The sequence below is a fragment of the Apis dorsata genome, unplaced genomic scaffold, assembly GCF_000469605.1.
Source record: "Apis dorsata unplaced genomic scaffold, Apis dorsata 1.3 scaffold_581, whole genome shotgun sequence".
In the NCBI taxonomy this organism is placed as follows: domain Eukaryota; kingdom Metazoa; phylum Arthropoda; class Insecta; order Hymenoptera; family Apidae; genus Apis; species Apis dorsata.
In genome coordinates, this window is record NW_006263790.1 from 52,279 (window position 1) to 72,111 (window position 19,833).

The following is a 19,833-nucleotide window of genomic DNA, read 5'->3' on the forward strand; positions in this document are numbered from 1 at the left end:
AGTGTGAAATAAAAAACGCAGCTCTTTACAAATTATTATTATTTAATAATTAAAAGTATCTGGTTTAATTATTTTGAATAACTTTTTCAGATAATTTGGACGCTACTGAAATTCCGGAACAAACAAATGTGCAAAGAGTAGCGCATTTATTGGGCGTACCTGTTCAGTCTTTGATAGACGCACTTACTCGTAAAACAATATTCGCTCACGGTGAGACTGTTGTAAGTAAGGAATTATTCGCGTTACGTTCCGATCCAGGGGACGATAAATGCAAAATATCATTATTAATTCAATAATCAGAGAAAAGTATTCTCCTAATTAAGAATGTATCCGTAGGTGTCCACGTTGTCCAGAGAACAATCGGTGGATATTAGAGACGCGTTCGTCAAGGGGATATACGGGCGTTTATTCGTGCACATCGTGAAAAAAATAAACGAAGCGATTTACAGGCCCAAGAACACGTCTAGAAGCGCTATAGGTGTACTGGATATATTCGGTTTTGAAAATTTCAGTCACAATAGCTTTGAACAATTTTGCATCAATTACGCGAACGAGAATCTACAACAATTTTTCGTCCAACATATTTTCAAGCTTGAGCAAGAAGAATATAATCACGAAGGTATAAATTGGCAACACATCGAGTTCGTCGACAATCAAGATGCCCTCGATTTGATAGCCATCAAACAATTGAACATTATGGCATTGATCGACGAGGAATCAAAGTTCCCCAAAGGGACGGATCAAACTATGCTAGCCAAGATACACAAAACTCACGGAAGCCATCGGAATTATTTAAAACCAAAATCAGATATCAACACGTCTTTCGGCCTGAATCATTTCGCCGGCGTCGTGTTCTACGATACAAGAAGTTTCCTCGAGAAGAACAGGGATACGTTCAGTGCCGATTTGTTGCAATTGATCCACATATCGTCGAACAAATTTCTACAAGCTTGCTTCGCCGAAGACATAGGTATGGGATCAGAGACGAGAAAAAGAACTCCCACCTTGTCCACTCAGTTCAAAAAATCTTTGGATTCGTTAATGAAAACGTTGTGCAGTTGTCAACCTTTCTTCATTAGGTGTATCAAACCGAACGAGTACAAGAAACCGATGATGTTCGACAGAGGCCTTTGTTGCCGTCAATTAAGATATTCTGGAATGATGGAAACGATCCGAATCCGCAGAGCTGGTTACCCAATCAGGCATTCCTTTCCGGAGTTCGTCGAGAGATACAGGTTTTTGATACCGGGTATACCACCGGCACACAAAGTAGATTGTCGCGCGGTTACGTCAAAAATTTGTCATATAGTGTTGGGAAAATCGGATTATCAACTCGGGCATACGAAAGTGTTTCTCAAAGATGCCCACGACTTGTTCTTGGAACAAGAACGCGACCGTGTTTTAACGCGAAAGATTCTAATACTACAGCGCAATATACGTGGTTGGGTTTACAGAAGAAGGTTCCTCCGCATGAGAACAGCGGCAACAGTGGTACAAAAATATTGGAGGGGTTACGCGCAACGACAACGGTACAAACGCATGCGCATCGGTTACATGCGACTTCAAGCCTTGATCAGATCGCGAGTGTTATCTCATAGGTTTAGGCATCTCAGAGGGCACATAGTCGCTCTTCAGGCGCGAGCCAGAGGTTATCTGGTGAGGAAAATGTATCAAAAAAAATTGTGGGCGATCGTGAAGATACAAGCTCATGTTCGAAGGCTGATCGCGCAAAGACGATACAAAAAGATCAAGTACGAGTATCGGTTGCACGTCGAAGCGTTGAGACTTCGAAAGAAAGAGGAACGGGAGTTGAAAGATCAAGGTAATAAACGGGCGAAAGAAATTGCCGAGCAAAATTATAGGGAACGAATGCAAGAGTTGGAGAGGAAAGAAATTGAGATGGAATTGGAAGATCGGCGTAGAATGGAAATTAAAAAAAATCTGATAAACGACGCAGCTAAGAAGCAAGACGAACCGGTTGACGATAGCAAATTGGTCGAGGCTATGTTTGATTTCTTGCCGGATTCAAGCAGCGAGGCCCCTACTCCTGCCAGGGAAACTTCCGTATTCAATGATCTTCCCGCTCCAAAAGCGGATCAACAGGAAATCATTAGTCCTGTTCAAACGGCCTCGGAGGATGAGGAGGATTTATCGGAGTTCAAATTCCAAAAATTTGCGGCAACCTATTTCCAAGGGAATATCACGCACCAATATTCGAGAAAGCCGTTGAAGCATCCATTGTTACCTTTGCATACGCAAGGGGATCAGTTAGCCGCGCAAGCTTTATGGATCACGATACTTCGTTTCACCGGAGATTTACCCGAGCCTAGATTTCATACGATGGACAGAGATACGACTTCGGTTATGTCGAAGGTTACAGCCACGCTTGGCCGCAATTTCATTCGAAGCAAAGAATTCCAAGAAGCACAAATGATGGGTGTAGATCCGGAAACGTTTCTCAGACAAAAACCACGATCGATAAGACACAAGTTGGTCTCATTGACGTTGAAACGAAAAAATAAACTAGGCGAGGATGTGAGACGGAAGTTACAAGAAGACGAATACACAGCGGATAGTTATCAGTCTTGGTTGGAAGCGAGGCCCACCTCGAATCTCGAAAAATTGCATTTTATTATTGGTCACGGAATATTACGTGCCGAATTGAGAGACGAGATATATTGTCAAATATGTAAACAACTGACGAATAATCCTTCCAAATCTTCGCACGCTCGCGGTTGGATTTTGCTCTCGCTTTGCGTTGGATGTTTCGCACCGTCCGAGAAATTTGTCAATTATTTGCGAGCATTCATTAGAGAGGGACCACCTGGATACGCACCGTATTGCGAGGATCGACTGAAGAGAACGTTCAACAACGGTACGAGGAATCAACCGCCGAGCTGGTTGGAACTTCAAGCGACCAAATCGAAGAAACCTATCATGTTACCAATCACGTTTATGGATGGTAATACTAAAACATTACTTGCCGATTCTGCAACCACCGCCAGAGAATTGTGCAATCAATTGTCCGATAAAATATCGTTACGTGATCAATTCGGATTTTCTCTTTACATCGCGTTGTTCGATAAAGTATCGTCCCTCGGTAGTGGTGGAGATCACGTGATGGATGCCATTTCTCAATGCGAACAATACGCTAAGGAGCAAGGTGCTCAAGAAAGGAATGCTCCGTGGAGATTGTTCTTCAGAAAAGAAATATTCGCACCTTGGCACGAGCCAACGGAAGATCAAGTCGCTACTAATTTAATTTATCAACAGGTAGTTAGAGGGGTTAAATTTGGCGAGTATCGTTGCGACAAGGAAGAAGATTTAGCAATGATCGCCGCCCAACAATATTACATCGAATATCACACGGACATGAACGTTGATAGGTTATACACTCTTTTGCCGAATTATATTCCAGACTATTGTTTGACGGGTATTGACAAAGCGATCGATAGATGGGGACATCTCGTTTTGCAAGCATATAAAAAGGTGACTATAAATAAATCTTTGCTTCATTTTATTAACAATTATCTGAAATATTTCTTCTTCTCTAGAGTTATTATTTAAAGGAGAAGGTACCTGCTTTACGCGTTAAAGAAGATATCGTTGGTTATGCCAAATTTAAGTGGCCATTGCTTTTTTCTCGTTTTTACGAAGCATATAGAAATTCTGGCCCGAATTTGCCAAAAAATGATGTTATTATAGCTGTCAATTGGACAGGAGTATACGTCGTAGATGATCAAGAACAAGTACTTCTCGAATTGTCATTTCCCGAGATTACCACCGTGTCTAGTCAGAAGTACGTTTGCTACAAATCTTTATCCATTTTTTTTATCTATTTTCCATTATTTTTTTATTTTATCATCCCGTAACTCCACCGTAATTTTCAGAACTAATAAAATGTTCACGCAAACGTTTAATTTATCAACGGTGCGAGGAGAAGAATTTACTTTTCAAAGCCCTAATGCCGAGGATATTCGTGATTTGGTGGTATACTTCTTGGAAGGTCTGAAAAAACGTAGTAAATACGTTATCGCTTTGCAAGATTACAAAGCACCAGGTGAAGGTTCCTCGTTTTTGACTTTTCAAAAGGGAGATCTCATCATTTTGGAGGAGGAAAGTACCGGCGAAACTGTTCTTAATTCGGGATGGTGCGTCGGCACATGCGAAAGAACCGGTGAAAAAGGCGATTTTCCAGCCGAGACAGTTTATGTTTTGCCCTCGTTAACGAAACCACCAAACGATATTTTGGTAATCCGAACGCATTTTTTATAAACAATATATACCATATTATTTTTATCTTTTCCCCTATTCCTCCTTTCTTACATACATATGAAAATAATCTTCTAAAATATTATAATCGATTTTTTTTCAGTCCTTGTTCAGCATCGAAGGGACAGAAAATGGCCGAAAATTGTATCCGCAGCAAGTAAATGGTGTAGAATCTCGTGACAAACCTCACACCCTCTTAGAATATGCTATTGATCATTTCCGGTAAATGAAATTTGTATATTCGTAACAAATATTTTATATATATATACTGTCGTGACAAATAAAAAAAAAAATTTATCTCGTTTCAGAACGCCTCCAAAAAGAACAATGTCGAAAGCATTGACGTTGACAACAGCGCGACGTGGCCATACCGATGAGTTGTGGCATCATTCCAGAGATCCGATCAAACAACCTCTTTTAAAGAAATTGATATCTAAAGAAGAATTAGCCGAAGAAGCGTGTTTTGCCTTTAACGCGATCTTAAAATACATGGGTGATCTACCAACAAAAAGACCTCGAATCGGTAACGAGTATACCGATCTTATTTTCGATGGACCATTAAAGAACGAAATTCTTCGGGACGAAATTTATTGTCAAGTCATGAAACAATTAACGGATAATCGGAATAGATTGAGCGAAGAGCGCGGATGGGAATTAATGTGGCTAGCCACTGGTCTTTTTACTTGTAGTCAAAGTCTTTTGAAGGTAATATATCATACACAAATGATATTCGTAATATTTGCTACAAATAAAATGTGATCCTGTTATTTCATTCCTGTTTCTATTCATTCGCAGGAATTAACATTATTCTTGCGTACGAGACGACATCCTATATCTCAGGATTCTCTACAAAGGTTACAAAAAACTTTACGTAATGGCCAGCGAAAATATCCTCCGCATCAAGTAGAAGTGGAAGCTATACAGCATAAAACGACACAAATATTCCATAAAGTTTATTTTCCCGACGATACAGACGAAGTACGTATAATATTCTAAATATCTACATTTTATTTTTTTTATTCATTTTATGAATGAACAATTATACAAAATTCATAACTAATCATTCTCTAATTTATTTTTATACAGGCATTCGAAGTAGATTCATCAACGAGAGCTAAAGATTTTTGTCAAAACATTGCGCAAAGATTAAATTTACGGTCCGCAGAAGGATTCAGTCTTTTTGTGAAGATTGCCGACAAAGTCATCTCAGTTCCGGAAGGGGATTTCTTTTTCGATTTTGTACGGCATTTGACAGATTGGATAAGAAAAGCTAGACCGTCTCGTGATGGTAGAGATTTTTATAAATCTTTTTTTAAACAGAAAAAAAGTGACAAAAGAATAATATTTATAAAAGTCATGTATTTTGCTTAGGCGTATCACCCCAATTTACATATCAAGTCTTTTTTATGAAAAAATTATGGACCAATACTGTTCCTGGTAAGGATAGAAACGCAGACCTCATTTTCCACTTTCATCAAGAACTTCCTAAATTATTAAGAGGTGAGAATCACTTCTTTTTCTCAAATTATTCGTTTCGATCATATTATATTAATTGTATTTATTTATCTACTTTTTATAGGGTATCATAAATGTACAAAAGAAGAAGCATCGAGATTAGCAGCATTGGTGTACAGAGTTCGTTTTGGTGAGAGTAAACAGGAACTTCAAGCGATTCCGTAAGTGAATATTATATATAAGCAAAATATTATATTTAAAGATAAGGATTCAAATAGGATTCTTTGCAGGCAAATGTTAAGAGAACTTATACCCGGCGATTTAGTGAAGGTACAAAGTTCCAATGATTGGAAAAGATCGATAATAGCAGCATATAATCAAGATGCTGGTGAGATATCATTTCAATTTAAATCCATGTTATTTTAAATCGAAACTACGATTCTTTTTTTCTCTCTCTCTCTCTCTCTCTGTCTATATATATATGATAAATAAATATTTCGTTATATATAGGTATGAGCCCAGAAGATGCTAAAATAACATTTTTGAAAATTGTTTATCGATGGCCAACTTTTGGTTCGGCATTTTTTGAAGTTAAACAAAGTACAGAACCAAATTATCCGGAATTATTGTTAATTGCTATCAATAAACATGGTGTAAGTCTTATACATCCACAAACGAAAGTAAGTAATCATCTATTTCTGTTATTAATAAATAACAATTTCTGTAATTAATAAAATATTTCACTATAAACATTTTGTATTTTTAGGATATATTAGTAACGCATCCTTTTACCAGAATTTCAAATTGGTCGTCAGGTAATACTTATTTTCATATGACGATAGGAAATTTAGTTCGAGGTTCGAAATTATTGTGCGAAACTTCACTTGGATATAAAATGGATGATCTTTTAACTTCATATATTTCGTTAATGCTTACAAATATGAATAAGCAACGTACAATACGGATAAAATAAATGTGATTTTATTGAACTATTTTAAACCGTGATCGATGATTAAATGTGCGCAAGATGAGAATGTGAATGAGGAATGTTAAGAAAATATTAAAATAGTCAAGACTAAGAAATATCAGATAATTCAATAATTAAAAATTTTCGATTTTCATGCTATTTATCAAATTAATTTTATATTAATTATAGAAAATATATTTAAATATTAATCCATTTCAACATAATAATAGATAATTCTGTACTTATTATAGATATACTCGAATAATTTTTCACAGAAAGAACGTTGCCAAGCACAATAGAAAATCTCATATAGTAATAATAATATATCCTTAAACGTTTCTATAATAAGAAACGTTTTATATACATATATATGTTTTTGTTATAAATTTTTTATTATATATACATATAAGTATATACAATATATTCACGTTACTATTTTTACTGTTATTGTATCCATTGTCGTTCAAGTTTCGTTAATATGATAATGTTTGAGAATATAAAGGGGATTATGATGCACGTGTACACAAATAATTAGTTAAAAAAGTTTGTATATGATTTATTTACAAATAAGATTTTTCATATAATTTTGTAAAATATTATTTTAACATATAGGAAAAAGAAATATACAATGAAAGAAGTTCACATTCAAACGTATTCTATTCATTTTGAATTGGAGATATATATATATATATATATAAATTGGGATGTATATATAATTAATATTATGTGTAATCTAAAATAATTCTATATTTGCAAAAAATTATTCAAAAATATAGAATTTACGTTCGAACGTGTACTTAAAATAATTTTCTAATGAAACGTAATGATTACTCAATAATTATCCGTCCACTGATACATGTAAGGATGTAATTATTAACTTAAAAAATTTATTACTGTGAATAAAGATAATCATGTTCTTCAGGTACTTGGTGCAAATTTTAATCGTGGGTAAATTCCCATAGTATACATATACCGACATTCCTCTTTTACAATGGATCTCTTCAGGAAGACAATTCCCAAAGCGATCTTATCTCACTTCCTGCTGCAAATAATTATATTCGATGGTATCTGGAAAAAAACTCATACCAAGTTGAAAAATCAAGAAATGAATTGTTTCTGATAGATAATTTCTAATTTCCATTTTAATAAAATTCCATTATTTTGATCGAAACGTATTATCGTATTTTGTGTATAACAATGTCTCACTTTCTTCATATTTCCAACAAATTCAGTTAAAAACAGTATTATTTCTTTGATCCAACTCGATACATTAATAGTTCTGGTTGTCTCTACTACTGAATCTTGGGATTTGGAAATAATGTATAGGTAATAGAGTAAAGATTTTATTATATAAATCTTTTCAATTTATTGCAAAACATAGAGAGACATAAAAACGTATATATACTACTTAAACTTTTCTTTTGTTTCATCCATTTAAAATGCACCAATACATATTTTCAAGTGAACAAGCATATTGTCGTCTCTGCAGATTGATACCAAAAATTTTTATCACAATTGAAAAATTAAGGTATTGATAATCAGTGAGATTAATAAAAAGCGTGCATAATATTTGTTTACATTAATAAGCAATCAAAAGTTTCATTGACGAAATAATACAATTATTATAATAAATAATCGGTACGAAAAAATTAATAATTGAATAGCGCACAAAGTCAACCGATATAGCATATATTATAATTTTGAATTATAAAATGGATTCATTTTTTTCTGTAAAACTAGAATGATTTCTATACACGAATAAAATACTTTACAAAAGTAATAGTAATCATTTGTCGGTTGACTTATAAAAAATAAATTAATAATTAATAATTTAATTTTAATCCGCGATAGCAAGTTATCTATTTTTTTCAATAAAAACGAATGTTTTTTTTAAAAAAATCGATTATCTTTAAATTTGATATATGTAAAAATATCAGCAAGATATCACGCTAAAAATTATATATATACGAATATAATATACATTGTATGTCACATATCGTTTTTATTCACGATATTTCTGATGTCAACGGTCAATTTTAAGCCAAACAAGATCTCTTCAATAAAAAGATCTTTCAAGTAAAAAATTAGCAATAATCGACGAAAAATGTATACTCATTTTCAGCGATCGATATGTAATTGCAGTCTGGCAATTGCCGTATTTTGATAACTGGATTGATATTACGAAAGGATATCAATTCGTTTTATCATTTCGATATAGACGAACAAATTTTTTTTAAATTTGCGCGCTCTCCCTTCCCCTCCCATTTCTTTCATAACTTTTTACTGACTAATTAGCTAAATATTCACATTCGTAGAAAGCTCTTAATCCTAAAATCGCTATAAATTTTAATCCCTGTGTAATTCTGTATTAACACTTAAAGCTAGGAACCTACATATTTATAAACATAGGGTAAACGATTCTCGGCTCAGCACTGTACATATGTAGTACCCACAAAAGGCAACATAATATAACGCAATGGATCGCAACGCAATGCAACTAAGCGGTTGCTATGTGCTGCTTTTCGTATCATTCAAACTCGTCGTGCTATTGACTCGATGCAACAGGTCTTTCGTTGTATAAGTGATGGTTGAGTTAGCATTATTGCTGATTGACTCGGTATCGATAGAAACAATAGGAATATCGTTCGAAAAATGAACAGAAACGTTCGAAACAGTGTTCGTTTCACTAACTCGTAAACTTTGGTGATGCGCACTGTAATTGTCAAGAAAACATCAGAGACCCGATTGAGGAGGTTGATGAGTGTTCCAAGGTACATCCGCGATTGCAGGTGGCATGCTCGCTTGATTGTGCATGGCACGCGGTGCTCTCATAATTTCATCTGCGGGCGGACAGTGAGGTCGAGGACCGGGTTCTGGAGTATAGGTGAACGTCAGACCAGTTGCATAGATGATACCATCGTTGCGAACTAACGAGACAGGTACCTGAGTTGGTTGTCGTACCCAAAGCCATTCGCCCCTAAATTGTGATATGTCCGGTACTACGCAAAGCATGCTTTCTTGACATCTGTACATAGTTTCTGCTTCCACATCCCCAAACCACACCTGAAGATTAGGCGTAAAATTATCTCCAGTCAATTCAAGCATTGCAACGTCCCCGCCACCGTTCAAATGCAAACTGTGGACCAACGGTACTGGCGTCACTGGTGATCTAACCGGACCCATACCCTCAAAAAATTGATATTCTGCCTTGTCAGTGCTAATTATTGTCCAACAGGCACCATCGTTTATCATCTCTTTGTTTGCTTCTTTTGGACAAGGAGTAGCCTGAAATTGGATAATACGTTCTTGAGACAAACAGAGATACATGTGATCCGTGTCTTTCATATAGAAGGCGCATTTATGCAACTGCGAAACGGGATCATCAGCCTCTAGACTAGCCATTTGTTTGTCCACTTTTCGAATTACTAGACGTGGAAGCGCCATTCCCGTTACAGAACATACCAATTTCACTGTACTACCGTAATGTACGTAACCATCTCGTACTTGAAACTCTTCCGACTCACTCTCGTTATCGTCCAATAGATGTATAGTAAATGCACCCCACTGCGTAGAACTTGCATGAAAATTTCCGTTCTCTACGTGAAGATAACGCGTACTAACTGTTTGAGATCGTAACCGATTGAATAGGGCAACCTTTGTTCCGCTCGCTATACACAGATCAGCGTTTTTTAAAGATTGTTTTTTCTTCGACGGTTTCGAGATCACTTTGATTCTTTTACTATGAAACACACCGATATCATGTCCGCTACCATAAAACATTTTCACCGAGAGCATAAAATGCTTTCTCTTATCCGAGTCCGAAATATAAAGTGTCTTTGCCGCGCAATACTGTTTACCATTGTTCAAATCGAGTTGTTGCATATCTTGATCGGAATTACCGATTCCGATAAACGCGCACAATTGAGCGGACTGCTCGCTCTCTCCTTCTCGAAGCATCTGTTCCTGACGCATTCTCCATCCATCTCCAAACAAATAGATACACGGTGGAGGACAGAAGAATCGTTTTTCGTTACCATACGATTTTTGCGCGACTTTCGCATGAAGGATTACAATAACCATGTCGCTTCTATCGCGCAAATACCGTTCCATTGCTTCGCGTGTCAACCTTTGATCTTGATGATCCGGTCTATAAACACCGGATCCGAATCGAGGGTAAACTGACATAACCGAAGTCGGCGAAGGAGGAGACTGCATTCCATGTGCCATCGTGGGCAAACCAAACTGGTGTGGCATATTTAACCTTCACTTCGATTCTCTCGACTATACAATAGAGTTGTTAGGTTGCTTGAAGATTATCCTTGTCATCTATGCATGTCATAATTATCTCTGCCCCTTTACCTGAAATACATTACATTATAACTAATTACAATCAATATATTATTTTCCATCATCCATCATCTATCATTCTATCATTCTACCATTATTTATTTTTTTAAATTTTATATTAATTAAATATTAAAAGAGTAAAAATATTATCAAATCAAATTCAAATGAAATATATAAATATATCTTATAAATTATATATATTATTATAATTTGTTACTGCAAATATTAGAATACTATATAAAAAATATAATAATATTGTGATATAATATAAATATTGGTTTTTTACTATGTATATTTGGATAAGCATAGAATCATACAATTTTGTTCATTTAAGAGCTTAGTGTGGGAAAGATTTTTGTTTTTTTACAATGCAAGATATAATTAACGTAAGGTATCTTTCTTTAAACGAGCTACTAAGAATTGTTAGTCTTAGTACAGGAAAGAGGAAATGTACATATATACTGTGGGAACCAAGCTGAGCTCATTTTTCCTGCATGAATTAAATCACCTTGTTCGTTGTGTCTATACAATTATATCTATGTACTTGTAAATATAAAGATGTTCGCTGATTAATTTTATCTATTAAAATAATTTTTTCAAACATATTTTAATTTTTGAATATCATAACTATCATTAAATTAAATTATATATTTCCATAAATTTTATAAAAACAAGAAAGTCACAATAATATTATAAAAATGGAAAACTATTTCTAATAAAATAAAAATTACAATGTTAATTGTTTGATATAAGTTACGTATACTTAATTAAATGCATAGTGAATAAAATTATAGATACATCTTTTCATGTGAAACTGCAGATAAACTATTTTTGTATTATAAATATTGTAAAAACTTATATTATTATATAAATGACAAGGTGATTTAAATTCCATATATGTACATATAAAGTATTGTATAAAGTATTATATGCATATATGTAATTTTATACTATAGAAAAAAATAAAGAATGATACTCTTGTATAGATTTTCTTATTAAAGAACATTATGAAAATGAAAAATTTAAATTTTTTTATATTTGATTTAATGACAGAAATTAAACATTATGATTATTCATCATAAATTTTTTTAATTTCATAAATAAATTAATAATATTTATTAAATAAAAAATCCATATATATTTTTTAATTAATATTTAAAAAACTGTTTATTTACTTTTTTGATGCAAAGGTTACACCGAACAAAAAACAGGTTACGTTTTTAATATTTACCTTATTTTTCAACTCGATTCGAAACATAAATCCCAATGCATTTTTTTAAATTATTATTAGTTATTCACAAGTATCACATTATTCCTCGATTCTTCACCATTCGCAAATCCTTTTGCGTCCTCGTCACCTATTCTCCCTAATCCATTCAAAAAACACCTGTTCACTTTCCGAATTTTCCGAACAGTCTTACCAACTCACAGAAGTGGTTTAACCGCGCGCGCCACTTTAAATCCAAAATATTATTTCGAAATTTCGTTTGAAATTAATTATAATTATAATTGGATACATATTATTTTGTTACCTTATTCTGATCTATCTTTTTCTAATTTCGTTATTTTCAACTAAACAACGAACGATAAACTCATTTTGACAAATTTTCAAAGAAACGTTAATAGAACTTACTCCTACAATATTCGCCGAGTAACTAAGTTCGAAACGATAACGTAGAGTTATTACTACCCGCGTAAGTGGCTCGAACAGGTATGTATTAATAAGAGGTGTCTATAAAACCCTTGATATTAATGCAATTATTATTCACTTAAATATTTAAATCGCATGTTTTTTTCTTTTTTTATTAGTAATAAATATAAAATTTAAATTTTCAATATGAAGAAATAAAAAGAAATACTGAATAACAAAAGAAAAAGAAAATTAAATGTTATTCTATTTTAATCAAATATTTTATCAAATTATATTTTACATTTTACATAAAATAAAAATATGAATATATTATTTTTAATTTATTTAAAAAATATTTATAAAATTTTAATCAAAAAAATTTCAAGAGTTGAAATAGTTACGTTACTGAACTGTTGATTCTATTGTTTTACTGTTGTACAATGGCCTGGTCGACCCAAGCGCCTCCAGTTTCCCTTCTTGTTCCCCACCTGACGTGAGCTACACCCCTCTACTCCGTACGTGCCGTGGAATTGCTGCCGCAAAAGGATGTTGGGGTTACCCTGGGGGGCGTGGGAAAAACCTGCTGTGGGAAAGAGTGGGTGGCCTCTACCTCACTTCACTTCTCTCATGATGACGATACGATATACATATACATCATGTTTATGAGTGTGTATATGCGCATAGCTAGACAAGCCACACACAACTATATATTTCACATATCGCGTTAGATAGTTGTATTCGAGTCACACGAATGGCCATCAGCCTGATACTGCGTAATATAGGACGAGTATGCGTGGATAGACAAATTAACGTTATAAGCTTACCTTTTATTGCATCGAAAGCCTAGATTTTCAATTAAATATAATTTTTAATTGACAAACATTATTGTAAAAAACATATATTATGTATCCTCATAGATTTTGTTTATTTAAATATCATTTAATCTATTTTCTATATATTTTATATACATACATACATAGAAATTTTTAGAAAATTTTATATAATTTAAATAATTTTTTTAATTCGTTATTAAAAATTAATTAATTATAATAAGTATTTTTGTTATAATAAGTATTTTTGTTGTTAAATATAATATTATTTATTTTATATATATAAAAATATTTTATATATAAAAAATTTCATAATTTTATTTAATCAAATAATAAATTTGATAAAATTATGTTTTTCACTTGTAAATGTAAATATAACAATTTATAAAAATATAATTTCAAATAAGATAATTTAAAACTCAGGAAATATTATTACTTTATGATAATTGAAATATTAAAACGAATTTAAAATAATATGATTAAAATATTTCTTTTCTCACAATTTAGAATAATTTTTAGAACGTATTACAAATTTTGAATATACTACATCATATACAAATATAAATGTAGTACATATGAATAATGATATGAATAATATATATGAATATATTATTTTGATCAGCTGATTTAAGCTAACTTGCTAACTGTTCTACTGCGACATCTGTAAGCATGCGGATTCGAATCATTGAAAAATTAAAACTATATAAAAAGTAAATAACTTAATGATTCTTTTATATATTTAATGATTCTTACATATAAAATTACTATATATATTATATATAAGTAAGTATTTTCACAATATTTTATATTATTTTATATTTTTATATATAATTATAATAGGTTATAATACATTATAAATATAAATAATTGTTTTTTTTAATTTCTAAGCAAATATTCTAATTTATAAACGAATACTGTACTTAGAATGTAAAAGATAATTTTTGTATTTTCATAATCTTGAATATAATAGTTTTATTAAATAAATATTGTGTATATTGTATATATATCAATCAAAGAATATTTAATTTATAATATAATATAATTAATACATAATATAATTTTATTATATAATTTATTGTTATAGGTTTGTTGTCTTAAATAATGGGTGTTTATGGTTTATGGCGTTTACTTAATGCAACAGGAGAACAAGTGCCTTTAGAAACATTGGAAGGAAAAATCTTAGCTATTGGTAAAAAAATTTTAATTTTAATATTAATAATTTATTATATTAATATAGTATACTTTATAATATAATATAATATAATTAATGTCTACTTACATATAATAAATATTTTGTGATTCTTATATAGATATATCAATTTGGATACATCAAGTATTACAAGGATATCAGGACCGTTTTGGTAACCCGAAACCCAATGCTCATCTTATTGGTTTATTTCATAGAATTTGCAAACTTTTGTATTATAAAATTAAACCAGTCTTTGTTTTTGATGGAGGTGTGCCAGTGCTTAAAAAAAATACAACTGTAAATATACTTTTAATTAAATCTTGATTTTTTAAAAGTATAAATTAAAAAATATTTATTAAAAATATCAATTAAAATATAATTAGTTAATTTCATTTAACTTTCTAATTATCTAAGTTATTATATATTTCAATATTACATACATTGTATATGCATGCATTAATGAAACTGTACTTTTATCTTGATTATAATATTGTCTGTATATAATTAGTTTACTGTGGGAACCAGGTAGTGAGAAAAGAGGTTCTTATTCCTTTGTGTTCACAGGCTTTACGCAGGAAACAGAAATCTATGGCCAAGAATAAAGCCCAACAGATGAGGACAGAATTAATAAATAATTTAATAAAACATTCTACAGTAAAAACAGCACTTAACATTGAGATGCAAAATAATACAAATGAATCTTCTGAAGTAATTATAAGTTTGCAAAATAAACAAACTGTGGATGATATGTTTAAATTACCAAATATGCCAAGCACAAGTAAGGCAGAATCAAGTTCTAATGATGTTTATGATTCTGATTCTTCTGATGAATTGAGTCCGCGTAAACAAACAAAATGGATTGGAAATATTCATAATGTAGATGTAACTAGCGCTGAATTTAAAGATTTACCAGCTGACGTGCGTTATGAAATTCTAACTGATTTGAAAGAAACAAGAAAACAAAGTTCATGGGGACGTTTGCATGAGATGCCTGAAGTATATATTTTTATTCAAGAATGTAAATATCTTGAATTTATTTCAATATTTATATGATATATTTTTATTTAGGAATCAAATGAATTTTCTGGTTTCCAAATGAAACGTTTGTTAAAAAGAAGATTAGTACAACAAAGTTTGGAAAATGCAGAAAAAGAAATGGGAGGAAAAACACTTACATTAGAAGAATTAGATAAATTATTAAAAGAACAGGGGATACCTACAGATATTCAAAATTATACCCATCGTATTGCTGCAGACAATACAACTAGATTAATTTATATTAGTGGTATTTTATTAATTTTTATCATTGAAATCGAAACTAATTCTTCTTTATTTGTTTCTTTATCCTTATAAATTTTATATTGTAGATAAAAATGCATACTTTAAAAACAAAAACAATGTTAATTCAAATAATGAAAATACACAGAATAATGAACATGAAATAGATGAAGTTATTGCTGGGCCTAGTAAATCTACATCGATTCGTGATGATATAAATGAATATGAACTTAATGATGATTGGGACAGCGATATTGAAATAACAGCTACAAATAATTTTAAATTCATAAGTGAAATGAATAACGATACAGAATCGGAAACAGAATCAAGGGAATCACGAACATTATCGAAAAAATATTTGAAACAAAATGTTATGAATCCTGCATTAACATATATGTTGGAATATAGTGGATTGACAGAAAAACAAATTCTTACTCTTCTTGAAAATAATGGAGAAATGTCTAAAAATGTTGAAAATGCTTCAAGAATATCAGAACAAACTGATTCACATAAAATAGATAATTGTGACAATAAAAATAATTTTTTAAATGTGCAACATTTAAATCCAAAGTCTGAAAACAATAAAAAGTATACGAAATTCGATTGTACAAATGTTGTAGAATCAATTGATGAATCAAAAATATTATCAGAAACAAATACTGAAACAAACATAAATTTATCTCCTATTAAAATTGCGAACATTTCAAACAAAGCACAATTTGAATCAGAAACTGCAACAGTAATTAATTCAACAAATTCAGATTCAGATTCAGATTCAGATTCAGATGATTTTATAGAAATTAAAGATATACCAACATCAAAAGAGAACACTATTATTAATAATTATGTTTCGCAACAAAGTATTCAAATAACATTTAAATCTGATGAAAAAGTAGAAGATGATATGTTTGCAGATATATTTGAAACATCAAATAACAAATTAAATTTGGATAAAGAAACATCTAAAAATAAAATTACTTTTGAAAAAGAAGTTATAGAATCAACAAAGAATCAAATTAAAGATAATCAATTATTTAATGCAAAGAAATTTGATAATATCAATAAGCAATCAGATATTAACATTGATCTGAATATTTTAAACACAAATGTACAATTAAAAGAAAATCAAATAGAAGACAAAACTAATATTGAAAAAGTGACAAATGTTTCAAAGAATAATATAGAAAATACAAATATTAAAGATGATATAAATATTAATGCATTGTCAAATCCTATAGAAAAAATAAGTCCTATACCTATGAATGAAAATGAATTGTTATCTTTACAAGTAAGTAAGTATATATATAGATTAGATGATCACATATATATAAATATTTTATTATTAAAATATTTAATATACTTTAATTTCAGGCCCAACTAGAGGATAAGCAAACAGAATTAATTGCAAATATTGGTAAATTAGAAAGACAAGGTATCGATATTTCTGATCAAATACGAATCGAAGCTCAGGTATTATGTTATAATAAAATTTTAATAAATAAGTAAATTAGTAAATTTAATAAATTATTAATAAACGCATTTATTTTTTTCAATATAATATTTATAGGAATTATTACAATTATTTGGAATACCATATTTAGTAGCGCCCATGGAAGCAGAAGCGCAATGTGCATATTTAGAACAAATTCATCTTACCGATGGTACAATTACAGATGATTCGGATATTTGGCTGTTTGGAGGACAATGTGTTTATAAAAATTTTTTCGACAACAATAAAAAAGTTCTTGAATTTCGTGCTTGCAACATACAACGTTATTTTAGTGAGTTTTATTATCTTTTTAATTAAAAAAAATATACTTGTATTTAAATTAGTCTTTATTTGTTTTAGAATTAACGCGAAATGAAATGATACGTCTTGCCCTCTTAGTTGGGAGTGATTATACTACAGGTTTGACTGGTATTGGTCCTGTTACTGCTTTAGAAATATTAGCAGCATTTCCTTCAGAAGGTGACAATTTATTACAAGGCTTAGTAAATTTTTGTTCTTGGATCGAAAATGGTAAAGCTACTGGTCCTGGAAAAACGAGTTTACGAACCAAATTACAAAATTTAGAAATTCAGAAAGGTATACAAAGTTAACTTCTCTTATTATTATCTTATAAAATACATTATTGTTTTTATCTACAGGTTTTCCAAGTCAAGCTGTTGTTCAAGCATATCTTTCACCAATGGTGGACGAATCAAAAGAAACTTTCAGTTGGGGTAAACCTAATATTATACTTTTAGGCGATTATGCAAAACAAAAATTTGGTTGGGACAAAGATAAATATAACAAAATTATAACACCGGTATTGAACAGATTAAAAGAGAAGCAAATCCAAAATAAAATAGATGCATATTTTAAATTACAAACTATTCCAAAATCAATCGAAATAAATTTAAGCCAACGAGTACAGAAAGCTGTGGAAAAATTAAACAACGATAATATAAAAGATTTTAAACGCATTGAAAATTTGCAGTCATTGAAGAAACAAAAATCTTCGAATGAAAATCAAAAGAAAAGGAAGGAATTGAAAAATGAACAAACTTTAACTGGTAGCGCTAAGCCTAAAATTTTTTCTGTTCCTACTTTTAACGAAAAAAATGTCGATGAATATATTCCGCAAAGAGAACATGATAAAGCAAATGCTTTAAAAAATAAATTACATGCGATCGAGGTACTTCGAAAATCTAAACAAGGATTATACAAAACGAAAAAAATAAAACGTTGTGTACGAAAAATAAAGAAAGAAGCTGAACTTTCAGAAAGTGATAGTAGTAGTTCATAATTTTATTTAAATATATTATATTATTCTATTTTTAATGTAATTTTAATGTAAATTTAAATTATCGAATGATACATCTTAAAATATTATTTTTATTTATTAAAAATTAAATGAAAGTATGTATATTTTTTTAAGATAAATTATTAATATACACATAACATTTATTTTACATTTAAATTTACACCTTTAGCAAATAGTTTTACATGTAACAATATTAATATTACTTGATACTTATATTTTTCGAATACTTTAAAAAAATTAATTTAAAATTTATTTTATATCGATATATGTGTGTATATATATATATATACAAATATATATATATATATACACTAATACTTCTTATTTAAATAATTTTTTAAGATTCTATTGTCACATTTCTTTGATCAAAGAATTATTATTTATTATAGAATACAGATATACACTAGGATGCGGCATTTATAAGACTCGCAACGATCATTTGAGACTTACAGTTTTCATAGCTAGATTATGTGCATTGCATTATTAAAAGAAGATAAACTAATATTTTATCACAACAATGTCGTATCACTTGCGTATATAGCAATATTATTATTTTATCTATGCACTGAGTCATTTTATTTGCTATTTTGTTGATGGGTAAAAAAACTTAAATAATTACTTAAAAACCAGCAGTTTTTCCTTCTCTTCGAAAATCCGAAGTAGCAAATATTTGTCCATTTTGTTTAGATATAGCCGTAATTGCACTACCAATTCCCGTATAAGTTGTAATATTATGTCCAATATTCGATAAATAATTTAATATGTCTGTAGAAAATCCTTGTTCATATTGAACAATCATTGGTAATAGCTATAATTTGAAAATATTTATAATTAATTAGAAATATATAATATATCAGACGATCGAATCGAAATTTGATCTTACTTGATGATGAATTCTAGGTACATCAATAGCTTGTTTTATATCATATCCTGACCAAAGATTTAATATCATTGCTGTTGCAATTGAGGTGATGATTTTAGTTCCACCTGCAGCACCAATTACTAAGCGGACATGTTCATCTTTATCTACCTTTATAAAAAAAAAAAAAAAAAAAAAA

General features: G+C 30.6%; 4 protein-coding genes across 14 annotated transcripts in view; 2 read left to right on the plus strand and 2 right to left on the minus strand.

Moving 5' to 3' along the window:
* LOC102680536 (myosin-VIIa) overlaps window positions 1–8,251 on the plus strand; it is a 15,512-nt gene extending 7,261 nt beyond the window's left edge. For 4 of the 5 annotated variants that reach the window (XM_031513109.1, XM_031513110.1, XM_031513111.1 and 1 more), the window contains 13 exons: window positions 91–221; window positions 337–3,489; window positions 3,555–3,799; window positions 3,891–4,251; window positions 4,376–4,494; window positions 4,581–4,977; window positions 5,068–5,250; window positions 5,359–5,560; window positions 5,644–5,772; window positions 5,852–5,948; window positions 6,006–6,115; window positions 6,238–6,407; window positions 6,494–8,251. In XM_031513109.1, the coding sequence (XP_031368969.1) occupies window positions 91–221; window positions 337–3,489; window positions 3,555–3,799; window positions 3,891–4,251; window positions 4,376–4,494; window positions 4,581–4,977; window positions 5,068–5,250; window positions 5,359–5,560; window positions 5,644–5,772; window positions 5,852–5,948; window positions 6,006–6,115; window positions 6,238–6,407; window positions 6,494–6,700 (5,504 nt within the window). In that variant the 3' untranslated portion in view covers window positions 6,701–8,251. The remainder of the gene's footprint in view (window positions 1–90; window positions 222–336; window positions 3,490–3,554; window positions 3,800–3,890; window positions 4,252–4,375; window positions 4,495–4,580; window positions 4,978–5,067; window positions 5,251–5,358; window positions 5,561–5,643; window positions 5,773–5,851; window positions 5,949–6,005; window positions 6,116–6,237; window positions 6,408–6,493) is intronic. The other variant, XM_006621091.2, reaches the window with a different exon arrangement.
* Window positions 8,252–8,921: 670 nt separating this feature from the next.
* LOC102680862 (suppressor of hairless protein) lies at window positions 8,922–13,587 on the minus strand. Of its 4 annotated transcripts, XM_006621096.2 has the most exons (3): window positions 12,273–12,712; window positions 9,638–11,053; window positions 8,922–9,567 (listed from the first exon to the last, which is right to left on the minus strand). In XM_006621096.2, exons 2-3 carry the CDS (start codon window positions 10,946–10,948, stop codon window positions 9,523–9,525), a joined length of 1,356 nt encoding a protein of 451 aa, XP_006621159.1. In that variant the 5' UTR covers window positions 10,949–11,053; window positions 12,273–12,712; the 3' UTR covers window positions 8,922–9,522. The 4 variants fall into 4 exon arrangements, with proteins under 4 accessions (XP_006621159.1, XP_006621158.1, XP_031368974.1 ...); XM_006621095.2 differs by lacking the exon at window positions 12,273–12,712 and adding an exon at window positions 13,083–13,587 and having other exon boundaries at window positions 8,922–11,053; XM_031513114.1 differs by lacking the exon at window positions 12,273–12,712 and adding an exon at window positions 13,073–13,587 and having other exon boundaries at window positions 8,922–11,053.
* Window positions 13,248–18,909, plus strand: LOC102681168 (DNA repair protein complementing XP-G cells homolog). 2 transcript variants are annotated; one of them, XM_006621099.2, is made up of 10 exons: window positions 13,248–13,266; window positions 14,586–14,690; window positions 14,812–14,987; window positions 15,255–15,686; window positions 15,759–15,975; window positions 16,058–17,256; window positions 17,340–17,438; window positions 17,536–17,749; window positions 17,818–18,054; window positions 18,117–18,909. In XM_006621099.2, exons 2-10 carry the CDS (start codon window positions 14,603–14,605, stop codon window positions 18,755–18,757), a joined length of 3,303 nt encoding a protein of 1,100 aa, XP_006621162.1. In that variant the 5' UTR covers window positions 13,248–13,266; window positions 14,586–14,602; the 3' UTR covers window positions 18,758–18,909. The 2 variants fall into 2 exon arrangements, with proteins under 2 accessions (XP_006621162.1, XP_031368973.1); XM_031513113.1 differs by lacking the exon at window positions 13,248–13,266 and adding an exon at window positions 14,073–14,284.
* Window positions 18,880–19,833, minus strand: part of LOC102681962 (glutathione hydrolase 1 proenzyme-like) — a 5,192-nt gene continuing 4,238 nt past the window's right edge. For 2 of the 3 annotated variants that reach the window (XM_006621104.2, XM_006621105.2), the window contains exons 10-11: window positions 19,659–19,805; window positions 18,880–19,583 (exon numbers count right to left, since the gene is read on the minus strand). In XM_006621104.2, coding sequence (XP_006621167.1) covers window positions 19,395–19,583; window positions 19,659–19,805 — 336 coding nt within the window. In that variant the 3' untranslated portion in view covers window positions 18,880–19,394. The remainder of the gene's footprint in view (window positions 19,584–19,658; window positions 19,806–19,833) is intronic. The other variant, XR_422555.2, reaches the window with a different exon arrangement.